At 33.4% G+C, this 23,013-nt stretch overlaps 1 protein-coding gene and 1 non-coding gene across 8 annotated transcripts in view; one reads left to right on the top strand and one right to left on the bottom strand.

Annotated features, from left to right (window-relative positions):
* Window positions 1–23,013, bottom strand: part of Diaph2 (diaphanous related formin 2) — a 979,330-nt gene that overhangs the window by 434,984 nt on the left and 521,333 nt on the right. The window contains exon 24 of one of the 7 annotated variants that reach the window (XM_087196782.1): window positions 3,747–3,839. The exons of the other annotated variants lie outside the window; for them this stretch is intronic. Coding sequence (XP_087052908.1) covers window positions 3,796–3,839 — 44 coding nt within the window. The 3' untranslated portion in view covers window positions 3,747–3,795. The remainder of the gene's footprint in view (window positions 1–3,746; window positions 3,840–23,013) is intronic. 7 annotated transcript variants of the gene reach the window in all.
* On the top strand, window positions 16,013–16,123 carry LOC147822515 (U6 spliceosomal RNA). Its single transcript, XR_015445629.1, has one exon. It is a non-coding gene; the product is annotated as a U6 spliceosomal RNA (small nuclear RNA).

Raw genomic sequence — 23,013 nt, 5'->3', positions numbered from 1 at the left:
TTTGTACTTCAGGGACTTACTGTACTTAATAGCACTTACAAGTTCAAAAAACTATATAATGTAAGAGTCCACAAATATTAACAGGTAAAGTAATATATATATATGTATATATATGATCTCATTTAATTTTAGCAATACTCTCAAAGAAGTAAATTTGACTACCACAGATATTTTACAGGAGACTAATGCTCTGAGATGTTACAAAAATGCCTAGCATCACACAACTAGGTACTTCCATGGGAAGGTCTCAAGGTCAAGTCCTCCTATAACTCTAAATCTTATAGATTACTCCACCTATGTAACACTGCTTTCATCTTTTCTTTTCTTTTTGGGTTTTTGAGACAAGGTCTCATTCTGTAGTTCAAGCTGGCCTTGAACCCACTACTCAGCTCAGGATGGCCTCAGACTCAGCCTCCCGAGTGCTGGGATTACAGGCATGGACCACCATGCCTAGTTATTTTCATCTTTAGGAACCATGATGGGGGGGAGGGTTTATGTTATTTAATAGCACATAATTTATTTTTAATGAAAAATGAAAAGTAGGAACTTGATCAAGGTTACCTTAAAATTAATATAATAAAATAATTTAAGCTATTTAAACAAGATAAAATTATATATCCCTAACATTGTAGCTGATGATTTAAGTAAAACCACAAACCAAAGGTTTTGTAGTTTATTCCTTTTCTTGAATTAAATACAAAACAGAGACCCAAATCATGAGTTACTTCTTTATGCCTTAAAGATTGATAAGATATACCGAATACACTCATTAAATACTTGTCTCACTGCTCACTCATTTTCTGGCAGTTCTATATACTTCTAAGGATATTTCACTATGTTAAAAGGCATGTTAGATGCTGAAGGGATTTTTTTTTTTTTAACTTAGTTTACTCAGTAAAAGACAAAATCATGAGAAGTATACCATATTATTTCAAACTGGACTAATGATGTTTAGGGATTTTAGATCTAAAATTTATCATTCTATAAAAAGGGAGAACCCCAAGATATAATGCAAATACATACTTAAATGTTCCCAGATATTATTTTCTTCTTTTATTATCAAATATGGAAGTTGACTGGTGATCCTTTAAGGCATGTATTCTACTTATTTGTGGGTCTCTGTTTGGAAAAATATTTTAAAAATTAAGTTTATATTGTCAATTTGTTTTTCATACTAAAATACTACTGTTAACCCTATACACAAGGGCAAAGTTTCAAAGTTTCAAATTTGATTAGATAGCAAAGTAACATAGTCAACAAACCGAGAAGCTTCAAACCTATGATCTTCTAGGCAATAGCATACAATATGCTAGATGACATTACATATTTTAAAAAATATTAGACTACAGAGCAGTTCTCTACCGCTTCTCGGCCTTTTGGCTAAGATCAAGTACAGAGCAGTTCTCTAATGTGCTTGGTAAAGACTCAGGGAAAAAACAAAAGAGCATAAGTCTATATATAGTCTCTGATGTGGAGTCATAAGAAGTATACCTGATGGTTCTGAGTGAATATGCACCGTGGCAGTAGCATAGTACCAGGATGTAGGAATTGGGAAAGAAAAATCAGGTGGTAAATGGTAATCTTAATGCCAAACAGACATCTAAAAATTGTACTCCAGTAGTAAGATGGCCTAGAGCTGGCCAACCTCTTAATTCCTCGTTCACAAAGTGGTTTTTGTTTGGTCTACTGAAAGATTCACCTCCTTTTCTCTACCTTCAACTCATACCAGCCTGACCATTCTACAATGAAAAAGGGGAAATAGAACTATTAGAAAGTCATCTTATTTTGTGGTGTACATCTGTTCTATAAGGTTAGAGAAACAAATATTGAGTCATCTCTTTAACCAAACTTTTACTGACGATTATCCATACCTCATCTTATATAACTTGAAAAATGAAAACATCACTTTTCTAAAGGGACTAGATTGAGGACAGTGTCTTGGTTAATTTAGTACACATGTTCTGTTTGTCAAAATAAAGTAAAATGGGAACAAAATAAAATCACACCCAATTTTGCATGAGTTTGTAAATTCACTCTTTATGCCAATCTCCTTTATGTTTGATTTTAATCTTTCTATGCCAAGGGCCTACTTTAGCAAAACAGTATTTCAGTTTGTCAAAGATAAGGTGTACTGTGCACTGATTTCACTGTTATGTCCATTTCCTTTGCCAAGAGGGACAGAACAAAATTTTAAGATAAGAGTGCTGAATAACAAGGCCAGCCCAAAGTAGCTACTGGCCTCATCAGAGTTTAATGAGACATTCAATCTAAGAAATAAATTAAATGATATTTTGGGATCATGCTTAATGAAGCGGGTATCTACAGAAGCTCTAGATTTCAATAGTATTCTTACAATCTGTGAAGAATAGGGCAGCAGAATGTCATCAATCATTTAGGACAAAATGGTACTCTGTGGACTAGAATCTGTTGAACCTCACTAGCCCCTGTTCTCAATCATGGCCCAGAACTGGTTTCTTGTTATGTCAGTAACATAAAATAAGTTTCTACGTGCATATAGGAATCGCAAAAGCCAGTGTCTCCTCATTATCATAACCACACAAAAAATCCAGTGTTTGTGAAACTCCAGAATGAAAAACAATGGCCAGGGAAAAACAATGTTGGAAAAAAAGCAAAGTAGAAAATAACTTTTTAAAAAGTGAAATATTCTTATAAGAGAGTCAAAAATAAGGATAGTATGTCTAAATAATAGGAGGTATACTATTTAAGGTTTCTGTTAAAATCATTAAAAGAGGATGCTAACTGGTGCTAATAATAGAATGCACTTACAATATAATAGCTCTGATAGACTTATAAACTCAATTAGCATCTATGATTACAAATCAACAAGTATTTCACTTAAAAGTGAGAATAAGTTTGAAGTACACTGCAAATGCAAATATATAAAATCATAAGTACAATTCTTGATAAGATGTTGACAATTATAATTTTATACTATAATTAAACAAAATGAGGAAATATTTGCAGGAAATGTGTTGTATAAAGAATTCATACAAAATAAAAAACATTTGATCTTAAACAGCAAACAGACAAAGCACATATGAAACTAAACACAAAAGTGACAGTCAATAAAAAATCAGAAATGTTCACTTTCATTTAAGAGTAATAATTTAAATAAAAACATTGTTTACCACTGTGTATGTATCTGTGTATGTATATGTGTGTGTGTGTGTGTGTGTGTGTGTGTGTGTGTATAATTTTTTTTTTTGGTACCAGGGATTGAACTCAGGATCTTGTGCTTGCCAGGCAGGCATGGTGCCACTGAGCTAAATCCCAAATCCCTACCATTGTATATTTACTGGCACAATTTTTGATTTAAAAAATATGTATTTGGGGCAGTACTAGCAATTGAACCCAGCGCCTTTACACTGAGCTACGTACTCAGCACACCCCCCCCATCTTTTTTATTACCAGCTACCTTTGGAAGCCATACTAACACAAACAAAATAGATTTTAAAAACTAGTGTTTTAAGGCTGTGCTAAAATTCATACATTTATTTATTCCTGACAATTCTGAACATGGAATCCCTAAAAAATAATTTTTTCTAAAATTTTCAAGAACAGAAAAATGTTTGCTGATGTTCCTACATATAAAGGAAATAATGAAGGAAAGAGATATACAATAAAAAATAGCAATTATAAAGGCTTTTTTTTTTCTCTTGTTTTTGTTTGTTTTGGTTTTTTGAGACAGGCTGTCACTATTTAGTTCAGTCTGGCCTTGAACTTACTATGTAGCTCAGGCTGGTCTCCAACTCATGGCAATCTTCTTGACTCAGTCTACTCAGTGTTGAGATTACTGGCGAGCACCACCACGCCTGGCCCTGTAAAGTTATTTTTAGTAGTAAATGGTTAGAAGTTTTTGTGTTCTATAATAGGAGAGCAGTTTGATGAAGTTTGGCAGATCAGACTGAGTCAGGATTATACAGCCATTGAAAATTATTATGAAGAAAATGCAGTAACACAGAGAGTATCATGTTTTAAATAGTATAGTAAGTATAATAAATGCAAATAAAGGGATGAGGAGGTAGCTCAGTGGCACCTGCCTGGCAAACGCAAAGTCCTGAGTTTGATCTCAGGTACCACTACCAAAAAAAAAAAAATGTAAATAAAGACTATACAATTCTACAAATATTACCTGGGAGGGAACAAAGACTTTGTGGGGGGTAATTTAAAATGGAGACAGAAAGAATTGATCACTCTGAAAGAGATATTTAAAACATCCCTTTGTTGACATGTTTAAAAATATGATAAAAATTAAATTAATGTAAAGGTTCTCATAATTTTGACCGACTTAGTTAATTCTGAGCCAACAGGATGAATATCCTACTCAAAAGTTATTTTCTGTAAGAACATTCATTAAAATATTTTATTGTCTTGAAACATCCAGAAATTCTACATATTCTTCCCTAAATATATATTGCCATGGAAAATAGACTATTCTTCCCACTAAATTTATATAGGATAGGACCAGGGATGTAGCTCAGTGGTACTGTGCCTGCCTGGCAACCGCAAGGTCCTGAGTTCCATCCCCAGTACAGAAAAAAAAAAATTATACAGGATTATGTCAATCATTCCTTTTGGCAAAAGTAGCTAATAGAGAAAAGCAACCCTTATCTAATAGTACCTACTGCATTAATTAGATTCAAACTAATATAGAAACAGAGACAAATTAAGTAAATTAAATTATATTCTAACGTAAAATTTATAGATTAACTCTCAAGGAATCAATCAGTTCTGCAATTCATATTTTAAGAATAATATGCCACCAGGCAGGTGAATATAGTATACTCAAAAAGGATAAATGGGTATCCATTAGTTTACATGTTTTGTTTTGTTTTTTTTAACAAGGACCATGTCTTGTCTATTATTATATTCTCATCATCTATCACAGTGTTAGTCACACAGTAAATTCTGGATAGATGGATAAACATGAAGAATATTTACACAGAAAGACACCAGAACTTTTTCATCTCCACGGTGACTTATACTGGTGAAAATGTTCCTCCTTTTACAAAATAAAGCTGGAACTTCCACCAAAAAATCACCATTGCACACAGGTTAGTCCTCTCTCTATATAGATCATCACTCATAAATAACAATAAAGGTATTATTTTTGTGTAACTACTTAAAGTTTATTATTCAAATACATGGCAGAAAGTAAGATAAATCTTAGTATTTCAAGTTGATATATAAAAAATAGGGGTCAAATTCTGACCCTAGCACTTTCTTTTTTTTTTTTTTTAACTTTTTTTTGTGTGTGTGTGGTACCGGGGATTGAACTCGGGACCTTGCGCTTGCAAGGCAGGTGCCGGAACTACTGAGCTAAATCCCTGGCCCAACCCTAGCACTTTCAAGCTTAGCTACTTTGGGTCTGTCATGTAACTCCTTGGTGTCTCAGTATTTTCACCTGTAAAATGGCACGATGATGGTTCTTATCTCATAAGGTTGTTATAAAGATTAAATTAATCAAGTCATGTGAAGTGCTTAGAAGACTGACATACTATGAGAGCTATTATCATCATTATCAGCATTCTTGTTATTTTTGTTGTTACAAACTTCCCACACACGGTTTTAAAAGATAGCCCAAAATCATTGCTGAATAGTAGATTTTAATATAATTTGGGGTAATACTATATTCAAAATGTTAAAGTATTTCAGGTGAGCTCTGTAGACACTATTATATCTATAAAGACTAGTAATGTTTTTCAATATATATTGATAAAGTACTTTAAAAGTGATTAAACATGCCAATAGCCAGTTAAGCTATTGATTTAGCAAAAAACGACAATAAAAACACAGCTACCAGGATAAAGGATTGGCCAAAGTTCAGTAAGATGCCCGGGGATTTAGCTCAGTGGTTTCACTGTCTGCTGCACAAGTGCAAGGACCGAAGTTCGATTCTCGGTACCAAAAAAAACACAAAACAAAAAACAAAGTTCAGTAAGATGACAGTAGGTTCAATTGGTGGTCCAAGACCATGCAGTGGCAAATATCAAGAGATAATTAGGATATAAAAGGAAGTTACTACAAGACAGTGAGATTACAATAATAAAGATGCCCAAACCAAAATCCACAGTATGTTTTGAAAATATAATGCAGCTAATTGTTAACAGAGACACAGAACAGGGTCACACACAATGAAAATAATTATGCCAAATGAAATCATTCCTGGAAAGGGTGTTTTTTTGGTTTTTGAGGGATTTTTTTGGTACCAGGGATCAAACTCAGGACCTTGCACTTGCATGGCAGGTGCCAGAACCACTGAGCTAAATCCCTGGCCCAGAAAAGGGTGTTTTCAATAGGTCACAAGTATTCATGTCTAACCATTCCATACCCATAACATCTTAAAAGCATTGTCTGACCCATGAAAAATAGAACTATTTTGATTTTTTGGATCAAACATACTATCTTCAAGTAACTAGTTTAAAAAAATTTTATTTTTTAGCATAATCTTAGCAGAGCATAAAATGCGTCAAATGCTAAGTGTATATGTTTAATTATCACTCAGCATCTGAGTAGATATGACTAAGATATATGTATATTATAAATTGGCTATTTGATTATATTGGCTTCTATATTTTTTGCTATTGTTGCTTTTTTTGTTTTTCAGATGGGGTTCTCACTATGTTGCCCAGGCTAGGTTTAAACTTCTTTTCCTTTCACTTCAACTTCCTGAGTACTTGAAGTTACAGGTGTACACCAATAGGCCTGCCTGTCAGTATATATTTTTTCATGTATGATCTAAGTTTTCAGTGTTCCAGTTTAGTAAAGATATTTTGACAAAAGTATTTATTTTACCTTATTAAACCTCATAGTGAGTGTGAAATCACAGGTATAGACCTTTATTATACTAGATCTAGTTCTATTAAAAATAGGTAATCTACAAAAAGTAATTAAGTCAAGGCAGAAAATATAATAGATCATATATTTTGATTTGTTCATGGCAAAGAAAAGTTTCAGATAATTCAAGTAGAAGATGAACACACAGTCCACAGAAATCAGAATGAAAGCCAAAGCATTAAGCTGATACTAATAGCAACATGATTTGAAGAGTTTCCTTTCTCCATCTCTCCTGGATCAAATTCGAGCTGAAAATAGCACTCGGTATATGCGAAGGTCCCAGTTTCAGTCCTGAAAAAACTTAATATTTCACAAGAACTACAACAATGACAGAGATAAAGAAAGAAGGAAAAATAAGTACTGCTTCAATAAGAAGGCAAGGAGCATGATGTAAAGTAAGAAATATCCTGGAGCAAGTTTTCCATGGGGGTGGAGGGAGAGGGAGAGAGAGGGGGAGAGGGGGAGAGAGAGAGAGAGATATGCACACGTGTATGTATATATACACATACATATATTGTATATATATAGAATAAAAACAATTTAAATAATATACAGTGATAAATCCATAGTTATCTTTATAAGTCATGCTCATTCTGCAAAGATTTATGGGTATCTTCTAAGACTTTTTTGGGGAAGATTGCAATAATAATAACAAGAATGGTGATGATGATGATAGCAACTCACATTTAGTCAGTATATAGCATGTCAGACTCTCTTCTAACCAATTTAGAGGAATTAATTTATTTAATCCCCATAAAACCTTATGAGGTAAGAACCATCAACATTGTACAGGTGAAAATAAGGAGTTAAATGATTTATAAATTAAAATTTATACATATAAATTCATATATATGTACATTATATATATATATTTAATAAAAAAAAAACCTTACAGGATAGTGAGATCCTCGTAGCTCAATATTACAAGAGGAGATTATAAAACAGGAGAAGGGAAAAACTTGGCCCTGTTTTTCCTCCTAAACATGCCTTAGTATATGGCTAGATTCTTTCCCTATCTCCTTCCCAATATGACCTCATATTATCAAAGTACCTACTACTCTAATTCTTTCTATACTCATTCTTCTTCATCTTTAATCAAGGTTGACCACAGCTGTAAGGGATGGAAATATCAAATGTGTTGGGAAATAACTGTAACTTTATTATTTATTTATTTATTTTTTGGTACCGGGGATCGAACTCGTGTCCTTGCGCTTGCACAGCAGGCGGCAAAACCACTGAGGTAAATCCACGAATAACTGTAACTTTATAATAACAGAGGACCACATTGCTTGAAGTCTGTAGGTGAAGTTCAATATATATATACATATATATAAATATATATATAAATATATAAAAATATATATTAATATATATAAATATATATAAATATATAAATATATATAAATATATATATATATAAATATATATAAATATATATAAATATATATATATAAATATATATAAATATATATATATATAAATATATATAAATATATATATATAAATATATATAAATATATATATATATATTTTTTTTTTGTACCAGGGATCGAACTCAGGGACCTTGCGCTTGCAAAGCAGTCGGCGGCACCACTGAGCTAAATCCCTGGCCCTACGTTCAATATATTTGATTAAACCCATCAAGTATCTGCTTTTCTATATTCAGCACTTCAATCAAAGATCAAAACATGGAGCCGGGGATTTAGCTTAGTGGTTTCGCCGCCTGCTGCGTAAGCTCAAGGACCCGAGTTCGATCCCTGGTACCAAAAAAAAAAGATCAAAGCATCATAGTAAAAATGGACCATTAGCTTGAAGCATTTATAATTTTCAGAAGAAACAATACATTTAGAGCATTGTTGATAATTTTTACTCATAGTGGTGACATAAGGTAAATCTACTAATTATAATATATTAAGTACAAATTATATCTGTACCTATATGTATGCATAATATATATTTTCAAGTTAAATGACATCTAGGGGTTTTGTTTATTTGCTTCTTTCTTTGTTTTGCAGTACTTGGGACTGAGCCCAGGCCTTCACATTGATCCATAGGCCATGCTCTTTTTTATTTTTTATTTTGAGACAGGGTCTCACTAAGTTGCTAATTGCCAAGGCTGATCTCGAAGTTGCTGTCTTCCTGCCTCAGCCTCCTAGAAAGCTGTGATTACAGCCACTATTACTTCACAACTTTTTATGGGATTTTTTGAGCATATATAAAATTGGACAATATTAGTTTGAAGGTTATATTAAAATATAATATTCCATATATAAACACACACATATGTATATACAAAGATGCATGCCCGTATATATACATACATATGTATGTAAGTGTATATGTATATACAAATATATATATTTTAATACACCTCACTGATTTGAACTGGCACATTTTTGGAAAAACATAGATAGCATCTTCAGATTTCTTGTACATTTCTCTGGTGTTAGACAAACCAAAAAAAAATTTTTTTTAACCATAAGATGACCTACTCAACATTCATAACACATGCACCAGAATCATCCATTACCCTTGACTTCTGAAAGAAACAAATAGTTTTCAGCTGACTCTTGCGAATCTAACAGTCTATCTTTCTGAGTCCTATAAAGCTAAATGATGCAAACATAACTAGTTTGATTCAGAATACTGACGAGCCTTTTCTACTTATTTGTTACTCAACTGCAAATGCACAGGGAAATAAAGAGAATTTAACTGGTTTTTAAAGAACAACCTAGTCAAAGGGCATTAAGTGGAAGATCAATAGGAGAAAAGGCCACTTTCTCTGTCACTGTCTAGCTATTTGTACATGCTACTTCTGCTTCCTCTCATGTACCAGAATAAAAATGATTACCTACTTCATAAGTATGTAGTGAGAAAAATTATATTCTCTAGGTGGTGTTCTGAGTTACATGGAAGATTATGTGTATATATCCATATATGTATGTGTAGACAAACATAGACACAAATCACAAATTTGAGAATATATATTGTAACTACCATGTTCCATACATACCCTGAAAAGATTTTCTGATCCTGACACGAATGGTTAAAATAATTTATTAAAATATTTTTATCTACATTTTCAAATGAAAATCAGATTGTATCAACTACAGATATATATTCTTAAAATACAAGTCACCTTTTAAACAATAGCCCTCTTCCCTCTTAATTGCAAGGGACTCCCACTATATGCTTGAAACAATGGATAGTATAGAATCCTATACATAACAATGATTTTTCCTACATATATAAAATTATGATAAAATTTAACTTATAAATTAGGCAAGGTAAGATATTAACTACCTTAATAAAAAAATAGAATAATTATAACAATATACTGTAATGAAAGTTATATAAATATTATCTCTCTGAAAATATCTTAAAACATACCATTCTTATAATGATGCCATACCAATGTAATGAAATAAAATAAGGTGAATGATATAGGCATTGTAACATAGCATTAGGCCACTAGTTAGAGGTTACTTGAACACAACCACTTGGATAATCTGATAGATGATCTACTAACTTATAAAGCCACTAAGTGACTAACGGACAGGTAGCATAAATAGCATGAACATGTGGGACAAAGGAATGATTCATGCCCTGGGTAGGATGGAACAGAACAATGTGAGATATAACACTACTCAGAACAGCATGTAATTTAAAAGTCAAGAACTGTTTACTTCTGGAATTTTCCATTTAGTATTTTTGGACCATAATTGACCTTGGATATGTGAAACCATGAAAAGCAAAACCAAGGATAAGGGGGACCTACTATATGCAGTGTTATCCAACTTGATTTCTTTTTTTTTTTTTTCGGTACTGGGGATCGAACTCAGGTCCTTGTACTTGCAAGGCAAGCGGTGGAACCACTTTGCTAAATCCCCGGCCCATGATTTCTATATTTTAATGTTGAAACAATTTATTGGCAAAGTTCATAGAGAATATTTTCTCTCTTTTTCTGTATCAAATTTCCAATACCAGTTTATGATAGAAGGATTTCAGGTTATCTCTTTCTTGGTATCTCTATCACTTTTCTGCTTGTTAACATTTGAAGACAAATCCCATGTTATTAGTTTTGTGAATTTCATAGCACTAGAACTATATTTTCTTTCAACAAATTTCTGTTATGATCTGATGATATCCTAATGCTTACAATCTTCTGTTATATCCTGGCTTGGCTTCAGAACAGATAAGAAGGCAGTAACAGGGAAATGAATGAAGGAAAGTAGAATATAATACTCAAAATCTCCCTTTCTATTGTTCTTTCTCCATGCAATACAATATAACAAACTACAAACACAAACACACACACACACACACACACACACACACACATACAAATAGATTTTTCTATGTTTATGACTGCAATTTCAATTCTTAGTTTGGGATTTGGAGATAAGGTCCTCAAGAGTTGCTGTTGTATACAACTGTCACATTTCAGATAATTAATGTTTTCTGAAGATATCAATGGCATATTCTTTCATATTTTCATGTCTCATATTTTAAAATTCAATGTAGTTATAATTTCAGTGATTTATTATAATCAAATCTGTCCAGGATTATGTTATTTTAAAGTTTATATTGAAAACCAGTGGGATTAGATCAAATGATTAAATTTGGTTTTCTTTATTCATGGAGTTATTGGTCTATAAATTAACTATCCAGCTACTAAAATTAGCTCTTCTGCTATATGCACCATTATGTTGATTATCACTCCATGGAAGCCTACTGCTTTATTTTATTTTTTACAGTACAGTATATTTGCTTTTTTTCTATTTCCTTACTGCGTAAAATGTGTAATATTTCAACACCAAGAATTTTCAATATGAACCTGGAGATAAAGCTCAATGGTAAAGCCCTTGCCTACTAGGCATGAAACTCTGGGTTTGATCTCCAGCACCACAGAAGCAACAACAAACAACAAAAACCTCTTGTCCTTATCAACTTAACAAGAGTCTGGAAATAAAACAAGAAATTAAAAAAGGGCACCATCAATGGAAGAAAGAAAGAAAGAAAGAGAGAGAGAGAGAGAGAAGAGAGAAAAAAAAGAAGGAAGAGGAGGAGGAGGAGGAATGAAGAAAAGAAAAAATATTGTAATGTAGTAGGCTGATATAGGCTAGAGTTTGTACTACCTTCCACTTACTAATAATCTACTTTTAATCATCTTCTATTTTACCAATTATACTTGTCAATGTCTAAAGATATTTTAAGGGACAATGACAATACTGAACTTGTTATATTTTAATAGTAAATTAATAATTTACTATAATACCCATAAATTACGAACTATTACTCAAAATATTTGAATGTATAGACATTTTACCTATCTCTAACAGGATATTATTTGCTTTTTTATTTATTTATTTTTTTGGTACCGGGGATCGAACTTGGGTCCTTGTACTTGCGCAGCAGGGGGCGAAACCACTGAGCTAAATTCCCGGCCCTATTTGCTTTTTTATTTTGCTGATATCGTTTGTGGATCATACAATCTACCAATTGATACCTAGCTAGGGAAATTTACCATGTGTTATCTTAAGCTTTCATGCTTAGCTAGCCTAACTTTACCCCCAAGATCAAACAATAGTCACCTAAGTGTTTCACCTATTTTGGATTCCCTTTATTCATTTTTTTTTTTTTTTTTTTTTTTTTTTTTGGTACCGGGGATCGAACTCAGGTTCTCGTGCTTGCGAGGCAGGCGGCATAACCACTGAGCTAAATCCCCGGCCCCTATTCATTTTACTTTTGAATCTATAGTAATTTATTTTAGGGCATTACGGGAGGTTGGGACCTAAACTCCCAACCCAATTATTTCAGAACTATTAAGTAATCTATCACAGAAGAAAGTGAATATAGAGTTTAGGAAGCAATTTTGATGAATCAAAAAAATTTTAAAAAGTCTTTTCTAACCTGAGTGATTAGATTTCCCTCACCTTAAGATGGCTGCTATATGTAATAGCTACCTTCTTCTTCCCATAATACCTTGGTTTCCACCTAAACCCAATTCCAAGATGGCTCCTTTCCCGCCCAAAGTGGCCTTCCCTTTCACATAATTCCCTGCTCCCCACTTAAAACCAACCCCAAGATGGCTTCTCCCACCAAAGGAAAACCTTATTTTTCCCAACATGCCCCTTTTCCCACCAAAAGAGCAACCTGATACTTGCTCTCCTCCTAACAACTAGTGACATCACAGGCTCCTCCAGTCCCTAGGCACTACCTCACTGAACCCCACCCCAGCTCCTCAAGCCCCACCCCAGCTCCTATAAGAAGCGCTCCCTGTCCCGGCCATATTGCTTTTGTCTCTCCTTTGTTTAGAGACAGCCGGGCAAATTGTCCCTGCAATAAAGGCTTGTTGTGGTCTGGTCTGGTCTTGGTTTTCAGCTCTTTTACCTGATACTGAGTGTGAGCTATTTTTGTTGATGACATAAATAATATCCTCTTGAACAATATTAAGCTGTAAAATGGTACATTTGATCACACGTAATTAGATTTATGATTTTATACTTATTTCTGGCTTAAATTTTATAATAATACTATTTATTTTCTCCTCTCCTTTACCACAGTGTTTGAGATTATCCTTACTAACAGTTGGAACCACTAAAACAAATTCAACAATTTGAAAATAATTCTAGTGAACTAAAATGGGGAGGGGATGTCTTCCTACAAATGGCATCACTATCAGGGAGGGAAAAGAGAAGCCATTATTTTAAAAATAACATGTGAAGAGACAAACTAGCGTGGAGCTGAAATATGGAAAAAATATAATACTTGGAGTCATTGGATCTGGAGTTCTAGTTCTGATTCTCTTCCTTACTAGCTACTTGTGTCATTGGGGACATTACTTCAACATAATGAGCTTCAGTTATATTATCTACAAAATGGTAATGACAACAAATATGCCCTCCTAATGTTACTGGGAAAACAAAGTCTGAAAATATATGTAAAACATTCACTGAAAACCTAAAATAAACATGTAAAATATTATGACCATCTTAAGTTATTAATGAACCAAGAATTAGAACCCATCACACATGAATTTAAAATTTTCACTTGTTTTAACATGACAATATTCATGCTGCTATTTAGACATAATGGAGTATTATTATGCTATAAAGAAAGACAAATGTGAAGCTTTCATAGGTAAATGCATGCAACTTGAGAACATAATGTTAAATGACATAGGTCAAACACAAAAGCTTAAATATCGCCTGGTTTCTCTTATATGAGAAAAAATCTATATACATATATACATGCATACATACATATAAATAAACAGTAACATACAAGATTGCTAAACAGGAAGTAGGGAAAAGTTAAAATAATTTCCTAAATTACCTGTTCTGCTGTATCAAAAATATTTTAATGTATATGTTAATTCATTTCATTTATACAGTAGTACTAATTTCTCTTAGTTCACTGAAAAGAAAGTTTGTTTCTTTGTAAGACAGAATCTTTTTTGTGTCTTAGTACTTTGAAGATGATGCAATATATTGTTCTTATTATTTTGTTATGAAATTTTGCTTAATAAAGTGAAAATAAAACAAATAGAAATATACTTTGGGTAGCCACAGCTGACATCCTCCTTTTATAGTGCAAAGAGCAGGGTGGAATCTTACTCTGTACTACTTATTCCTGTTCCTAGTAAAGATCCAAAATGCTCAGTATCTATCCTACCTGAGATTTTGAAAGGAGGAATTCCGCTTATCTTGCTTGAAGGGACAAATCCAATAGTATTCATCTTTTTATTTGTATATAGGGGATCTAGGTCCACCTAACATTGGAAAAAGAGGACCACCACACAGAGGATTGGGGGGAGGATGGCTATAATGGATTAAGTTCAAGAACTGTGTCATTTGCTTTCAGGTAAGGCAACATGGGTAAGGTTTAGGAGTGATTCATCCTGTAGAATCCAGCTCATGTAGAAGCCAGAACCTTCACTTTTCACTCTTATACTTAAGACCAGCATGGGACAGCATCCCCAGAGTGGCTCACTCCTATGTCATCCTTCTGAAGCTGCTCAGATATATCTTTGAAAAGGTTCTAAACATAAAGCAACATGAGGTTTCCAGTCTATTGACAGAATTGAGTACATTTTTTTAAAACCTACCACTCTATTGAAATAAAAGGCAGCTCATAGAAAAACTTCTAAACCACTAACTCTTTCCTCAATTAGGGTTAGCAGAATATCCTATAATAACAAATTTCTTCATCTACTCTTCTGGCACCTTATATTACCAGTGCCCACAGAAGTGGCCAGAAACCTAGCAATTAAATTTTTAATCTGTTTCTGCTCCTTTTTTGTTATTTAAGACTGGTAAAGCTGTTTTGATACTATTCTGTGAAACAGACATTTTCTAACAGCACTAGAGATTTTCTACTGAGCCACAACACCAATATACATAGCACACAAATTAATAAGCCAAGTAAAAGTGCCTAGAGTTTGAGTTGGCAGCCTTTATTGCCCAAATGTTGACAATCTCTGCCTCTGCTCTTGCCCTAAAAACTGCAATCATTATAGCTGCCTAACTAAGCATCTCTCCAGGGCCTTGCCATAGATGGGCAGGTAACTCACACTACATGCTAGATTTTAATGGCTACATTTTTCTCACAATAAATCCTACATGCTTTATGTTTGTTTTTTTGAAACAGGGTGTAACTCTAGTTCAGGCTACCCTTGAACTCACTATATAGCCCAGGATGGCCTTGAACTTGCAGTGATCCTTCTGCCTTAGCCTCCTGAGTGCTGGGATTACAGGCTTGCAACACCATGCCCAGATCTTTTCTCTTCTCTCTTTCTTTCCTTTCTCTTTCTTTCTTTTTCTTTTCTTCCTTCCTTCCTTTTCTTTCTTTCTTTCTTTCTTTCTTTCTTTCTTTCTTTCTTTCTTTCTTTCTTTCTTTCTTTCTTTCTTTTTCTTCCTTCCTTCCTTCGTTCCTTCTCTCACTCTCTTTCTTTCTTTCTTCTATTTATTTATTTTGGGGGGTGCTAGGCAAAAGGGAAGTTTTTCTTTAAGTTTCTTTTTATTATCTTTTTCTTCATTTGGTTGAGGCTTTAATTTTGTATTATTAGCCATTTGGGCTTGGCAATTTTTAATGAATAAAATGATCTTATATAAATAATAACTACAACAAGTACTTTTATATATGATATGCAGTGCTCATTTTGGCAGCATATATAGTAATACTAGAATGATACAGTGAAGATAAACATGGCCTTGGTGTAAGAATGACATATAAATAAATACATGAAACATTCCCTATTTTATCATTATACACTGTGTACAAATATTGAATTACTATATTGAACTTAATAAATATTTATGACTGTGACATCACTTAAACCATGAGAAAAATATAATTCACTATCCTCATGCTTGTGGTGAACCTGGAGATATACAGTACTTTTGAAATACACAACCATTACTTGGCATGGAAGAAAGAAGGAAGAAAAGGAGGGAAGGATCCTTATAAAAGTTTCACAGACCAATCTCATTTGTGGCTTATTTTTTAGAGTCTTCTTTGTGCTTTCTTCTGTTCTTTTAAATATTACTGCCACAAACTCGCTGGTTAACTTTAGTTTTGATTACCTTGGGTTCACAACTGGCTTTTGCTCAAACATTCCCTTGACTTTTCCTATTCAACACTCAGGATAATGTCTTCATCCAACTTGTGAGCTTGCTTATACAGTATATCTAAATTATTTTCCTGGATTTTATCTTTCTGTAACTATCTAATTTTAAATTCTTATGTACCCCCTCCTCCTTATTTTCAGCTACAATAGCTGTCTTGGCAATTGAAAAAAAAAAAAGTAATTTTGCCAACTCCTCTGGCTGTTATTTATTTTTCTTCATTTCTTAGTTCTCCACTGGCACCTTGTCCACATATGCTCACATATATCCATGAAATTCCAAATTGGACTAATAGGGAATGTAAATGATGATAGCATTCTCAAAGCAAAAAATGCAAAACAAAAAAATTGCAAAAATTTTATACTACTCAACAAAAAGAATTTTTTCCATGTTGCACAATGTGGCATAAATGTGCTTCTATTACCATAGTAAAATATTTTGAAATTATTTTTAAAGTATGCACAGATGATTGTAATTAAAATGCTCTGTAGGATTGTAAATCCTAAGTAATTTAGAGTACAACCTTCACTGATGTTACTGGAAAACTAACATCTGTCTGTTATTAAAGTTATGCAGAGCAAAGAACTCAATTTCAGTCTTACGGTAGTTAAATTATGTAGTCAATATTGAACAGTCTGAAGGTAAAATCAATTAAAACAATATAACAAACTTGTAGCAATTTTTCAACAAGTAAGTTTATCTAATTCCCTTTTGCCTTTCATCTATAAAACTTTTGGTTAAGTATGAAGAATCAACAGTAAAGCATTAGTTTACTTGCTTTCATAAGATATTCATATTAGACAGCCTGATGCTTTTGTTTTCGCCATTGCTCCTCATGTTAGTAAGCCCTTCCAGTCTACCTTTAACATTGTCCAGAGCCTCTTCAGTGGAAGGTCTCCAATACCTAAGTCATCACCAAACTTAAAGGCCTAGTAGCAGTTTATACTTTTCAAGTTTTTTGTGGAATTTGATAGTATTGTTTACTCACTGCTGTTCTAAAAAATGTTTTCTTTCCTAGGCTCCTAAGATACAGCACCAGTTGTTGTTTTGTTTTATCCTTCCTGTCTTTTGTAACACACTGTAAATTCTTTTCAACCCTTACCCTAGACATAGGGACTGTTATCTAAGATTTTATCTGTAATCTTCCTCTTCTACTCCAAAGATTCTGTGAAGTCAACCCTTACCTTTTTGGAATACCATTAAAACTTGGAATTTGGCTGCTTAAAACCTCTACTCAGAATATGGTGGCATTAGTAGAAACTCGTTATCATTTTTCACCCTCCTCTTTCGCTCTAGTTATTTGTAACTTCCTTATATCAAAAGTAACATCAACTTTGAGCCAAAGATCTTGGCTCAAAATCCTTACTTACATTTAAATTTTAAAAATTCGCTTATTTCTTATATTTTGTCATTTGCTGGTTTACCACTGAACTGTCTATACTTCATTCATAAACTAGTTGAGTAACTCGTCACAACTCATATGGACAATAATAATAGCTACTTAACTAGTCTTCTATCCTTACTCCTTCCTCATTTGAGATACATTCTCAAAACTTCTGTCAGATTAAATCAAAATTTATGACCATGCTCATTATTTAAGCCTAGTAACAATATATGAATCACATACAATATCATTATGTTGCATTAAGTTAAAATTCTATTGAATCTATAGGGGAAAAGGCCACAAGCATGTGGGTAGAGTGAGATCTCAGAGACAGAATAAGGTGATTCCTGAAAAAACTTTGAAAAGAGGCATGTCTTTCATTTTAGAAATAAATTGAGTAAGACATGGTAGTGGACACTTGTAATCCCAGCATTCAGAAGCTGAGGCCGGAGGATTGCCACGAGTTCGAGACCAGCCTGGGCTACACAGTGGGTTCAAGGCCAGCCTGAAATACCAGACCCTTCCCCCGCAAAAAAAATGAATTGAGAAAGTAGACCTTAGGTAGGCAAAAGAACACAGCTTCTGTTGGTCTATATTCAAGGGTCCTAAAATCCAGAGTAATTATTATGGATGATGATTATCAAATGATATTCAAAATGGGGAAGCAGACTAAAGAGTGGAAATAAGGAGTCAAGATAAAGCCATTCATTTTCCATAGGTCTCCAGGCAGAATGGGCCAGGCCATGTAGGTTGCACTAACTAGAGAGAAATTAGAATCCTGTATTTGCAAGCCTATTTTGGGTTCATAGACTTAACCTTTTCCTTCTTTAGCAAAAGTAATGATAAAAATAGCAATCTTTCTGAATTGTTAAAGTAAATGAAGCTCCCTTAACACTGTTCCATGCTTGGCTATACTCCAGATCTATATGAATTTATAAAACATCACATTAAATATCAAAAAGTAGCATGGATTGCAAAATAACTGAGGTCAAATTACTGGCAATTCTTTTTTTAGAGAAAATCAATTAGAAGGTCAGCATATAAAATATTTCTATTTTATGATGACTTCGGGCAGATTGTCACTTGATATCATTGTGGGAAAGGAAAAGGCATATGGACTGCATAACAGTGCAGTTGGGTAGATATTAACTTGATTTAAAAATTAATTTGAGTGGCTCTTAATTAGATTGATGTCAAACCAGGAGCAGGGTTCTTCTGGTAGACACAGGCATTTCTTCTGCTTCTATTTTTCAAAATATCAATGACTTAGAAAAAGCTGTTTGAGAGTATATTTGTCCTATTTGTAAATGATACAACACCCAAAGGGATTGCTAATATGCTAGATGACAGAATAAGGATTTGAAATTTTGTAATAGATAGCAGGACAGAACTTAAGCCAAACAAAATTAAATTTAACATGGAACCATACAAATGTTAGATAGTTTTTAAAAAATCAATTATACAGGTCTAGGATTTGGAAAAATCTAACATGACTGCAGTTTCTTTTTAAAATAAAGTAATGAAAGTGAGTAAGGCTTTTAGTTGACCACAGAGCCAGCATGTGCCCACAGCAAGATATGATTACTATAAAAGCTAAAAATCATAGTCTTTCATTGATCTTCTAGGATGGGGACCTATGCTCTAAACAACTGACCTTTCAATCTTTAATGTATATAAAAGGCACTGCTTAATTGTGTTCAACCAAAGATAAAATTTTATTTGCAGTATTACATTATATAATGTTTGACTTTTTGGGTGGGTAATTTATAAATTATACGAAATGAGAACAGGAGCAACTAACATGCTGGAGAGATAAATAACCAAGGAATGGCTGAGAAAGCTACACATACGTATGGTAGAAAATTACTTTAAAAAAGAGAACAAAATAGAAAAGAACTTCAAATATTTGAATAACTAGCATGAGGTAGCAGTAAGTAGCATGTTCTGTATTGTCTCTCAGGGTAGAACTGAATGAGAGCTTATAGGAAGACAGATTTCAATTTTGTATAAAGAATATATTTTTAATGAAACAGGAGCCTACATAAAGTAAGGGATTCCACAATACTAGACACTGATATCTCAGAAGTTTTATAGAAAGTACTGTGCATGAAAAAAAGATTAAATTAGATGATCCTCTAAGGTATCTTCCAACAAGATTTCAAGATTCTATGAAACAAATATTAACTCAAATCATGGGAGAATTGCAACTTCATAGTTTTCTGCCACTTTGCAATCTGCTACTTACTCAAAGTACTAGTTTGGATGCTGTACAAACAAAATTCCCGACTGGCCTAACGTTACTAAAAGTTACGATTTTGAGTTCATTTACGAATCATAATGATTGGTCTCACTGAGCTATACATAGTTTAACCCAATCTCCCCAGGTACCAGAGGCACATCTGTAAAGCGGCCACCTGAATTTAGGATTTTTGCATTTGATTATAGAGTAGGCATTTATTCATGTGAGGCTGAGGGCCAAAATCTGCCTCAACAGACTATGAGCTAAATACTAAACTGTATGCTTTACATTTCCCTCCACTCTGTGATAGGTATGTATGCATGTATATATGGATGGGTATATGCATATATGCATGTATATGTAAATGATATATGATGAATATATATGGAAATGACATGACATGATAATAGAATAAAGGTGAAGGAAAAGTGAAGCAGCAACAAAGCCATATGAGATAACCTGCTGTTGGCAAAGACCAGATACTAGTAGGTTTCCAAACTGAAAATTTAGAGGGAAGCCCTTGTTTGTCAACGACAAGAACAAGGCAAGAACAAGTAAAAGAGGAAAATAAAAGGTCCTGGTGTTAGTGACAGATAATTCAATAGAAAAACTATAATCAGCTTCATGAAATATGTTTTATAATAACATAAGATTTTTTTCATGATAATCATCTCAATATTTGGCCACGATTAGAAATATGGGTTAAATAAACTCTAAAAATTAAAAATTTTACCCAGTACTGGGTTATGGCAGTACAAATCAACAGAAGCCAGCCAGAAGTTAATTGTTCATTGGCAAATTACATTTTACTGTTCATTAGTATTTGAAGATTAGTACATTCAATTCTATATCAGAAAGCCTGCAAACTACAAATAATATCCATTTTTTCTCTTTGTAAATTTTTTATACATCACATATTTATCTTAATGAATACATGGTTTTTAAAATGATAGTTGTAAAATAAAATAACACTACTTGCATTTCAGAGTAATCAGTAATATCCAGCTTGAATTTTGTTAAGAAAAAAAGCGGTACTAAAGAAAATCTGTCTCATACTAATCATATCAAAATCTGAAATTATGGCTTTTAAAATCTGCTACAAAATGATAAAAAAATCCTTCTTGTACATAATATTAAAATTTATGATCAACTTGGTTTAGTATTATGAAGTCAAAAATAAGCAATGTTCAACTTTTGAAAAGAATACAATCTACACAAATTTGATATTAGCCCATTACCTATCACTTAGGACTTACTTAACCTCTTACAGTCTAAGCTCTGTCCTCTGTCATCTACTGAACAAACCTAAAAACTTATCTTTTCCCCCTCAACCCATATGCTTTCTCTTTAAAATCCTGTATCCTTGATTAACCCTTTTTTCTTCAAATTTTCTCTTCCCTAGGTTTTCTAAACACTACTTTATTCTACCTATCCTAGCATAACTTTCCCAACCAAATTCCTTGATTATTCTTTCTCTAGAAACTCTTATTTTTTGTTCTCAAATGAGGTTTCCACTAAAGTTATTTTCTTGTCCTACCTTTCTTACTCCCTCTGCGCTCATGATTTCTTTTAAGCTCATAATTTTAATTACTACCTTTGTGGTATAGCTGCAAAAGTAGGTAATTATTGATACCCATAACTCTTCTAATTTAAACACCATATGATTAACTTCAAGCAGGTAATGTTAGCAGAGGAGGAACCAGTTTATACTTTAAGTCAAAGGAGCTAAAAAATAATTTCTTTCCAAACCAGGATCCTTCCTCCCAGCTATTCTTTTTTTTCAATTTTTGAGACAGGCTTTCACTAACCTTGAACTCATTGTGATCCTCTTTCCTCAGCCTCCTGACCACTGTGATTATAGGCATTTACCACCATGCTTGGCTCACTTCTTTTTAAAAGGAGAAAAAAATGCATCCCTAATCAACAAGTCATTCAGGCTCTTTGATTGTTTCTTATGCACATAAATGAAAAATCAAATGCTGTGCAGTTATATTTTTAGTATTAGTTCAATCTCTCCTGGATTAGGTTCTTCTTTCTTGGACCATTGCAATGAGCCAACAATTACTCCATTCTTCAGCTTGTCCTTCATCCATTTAATTCATATCTATCAGGTCAATCTTCTCAATACTTCTTCTAATAATATTTTGCTATTTTAAATTATCCAATAGTTTCCTCTCTGATTTAAAAATAAAACCTAAACCTCTGACACTCAAGGACATTCTTGATATGGTTCTCAGACTTCTTTTTCAAAAAAATATATGCATATATATATAGATAGATAGATATAGATATATATATAGAGAGAGTTTCATTGTAGAATTTTCATACATTCATATCAGCATAATTTCCCAATACTACAAACATATACACAATTCAGCCTAGATGGACTACTAACTGCTCCTCAAATTTAATTTCTTTGACTTTTCTCTGGGTTTAACATATTCTACCTATCCTAGAATTCTGATCGTTTTCTTCCCTCTATCATCCATAGACAACATAGGCCATACAAATATTTTAACCTACTACAGCTTTCCATATTCTCCAGCTATAAATTGTCTATACCTTCAATGACCTCCCAAGGAGGTCACAACCCCAGGAAAGCCCACAGAATGAATCCACTGGGCGTGACAAATTAAACACAAAGGGGGAGAATCCAACAAAAGGAAAAAGTCATGAGGAGGCTTTTAAAACTTTTAACTTCAGGAGTCATGCAGAAGACATCTAATCAGCCCACTGCAGACAGGCAGGTCTGCCCACACCCTACCAAGGTCCCCAGTCCCGCGGAACACGCCCAATCAGCCCGCTGTAGACAGGTAGGTCTCTGCACGCCCTACCGAGGTCCTGAGTCACGCAGAAGACTCCAAATCATCCCCAGGCAGACAGGCAGGTCTGCCCACACCCTG

The sequence above is a fragment of the Heterocephalus glaber genome, unplaced genomic scaffold, assembly GCF_053883595.1.
Source record: "Heterocephalus glaber isolate CG9 unplaced genomic scaffold, H.glaber_assembly_v1.0 deba00001613, whole genome shotgun sequence".
Taxonomy (NCBI): domain Eukaryota; kingdom Metazoa; phylum Chordata; class Mammalia; order Rodentia; family Bathyergidae; genus Heterocephalus; species Heterocephalus glaber.
This window is presented reverse-complemented; position numbering and strand designations above follow the sequence as displayed.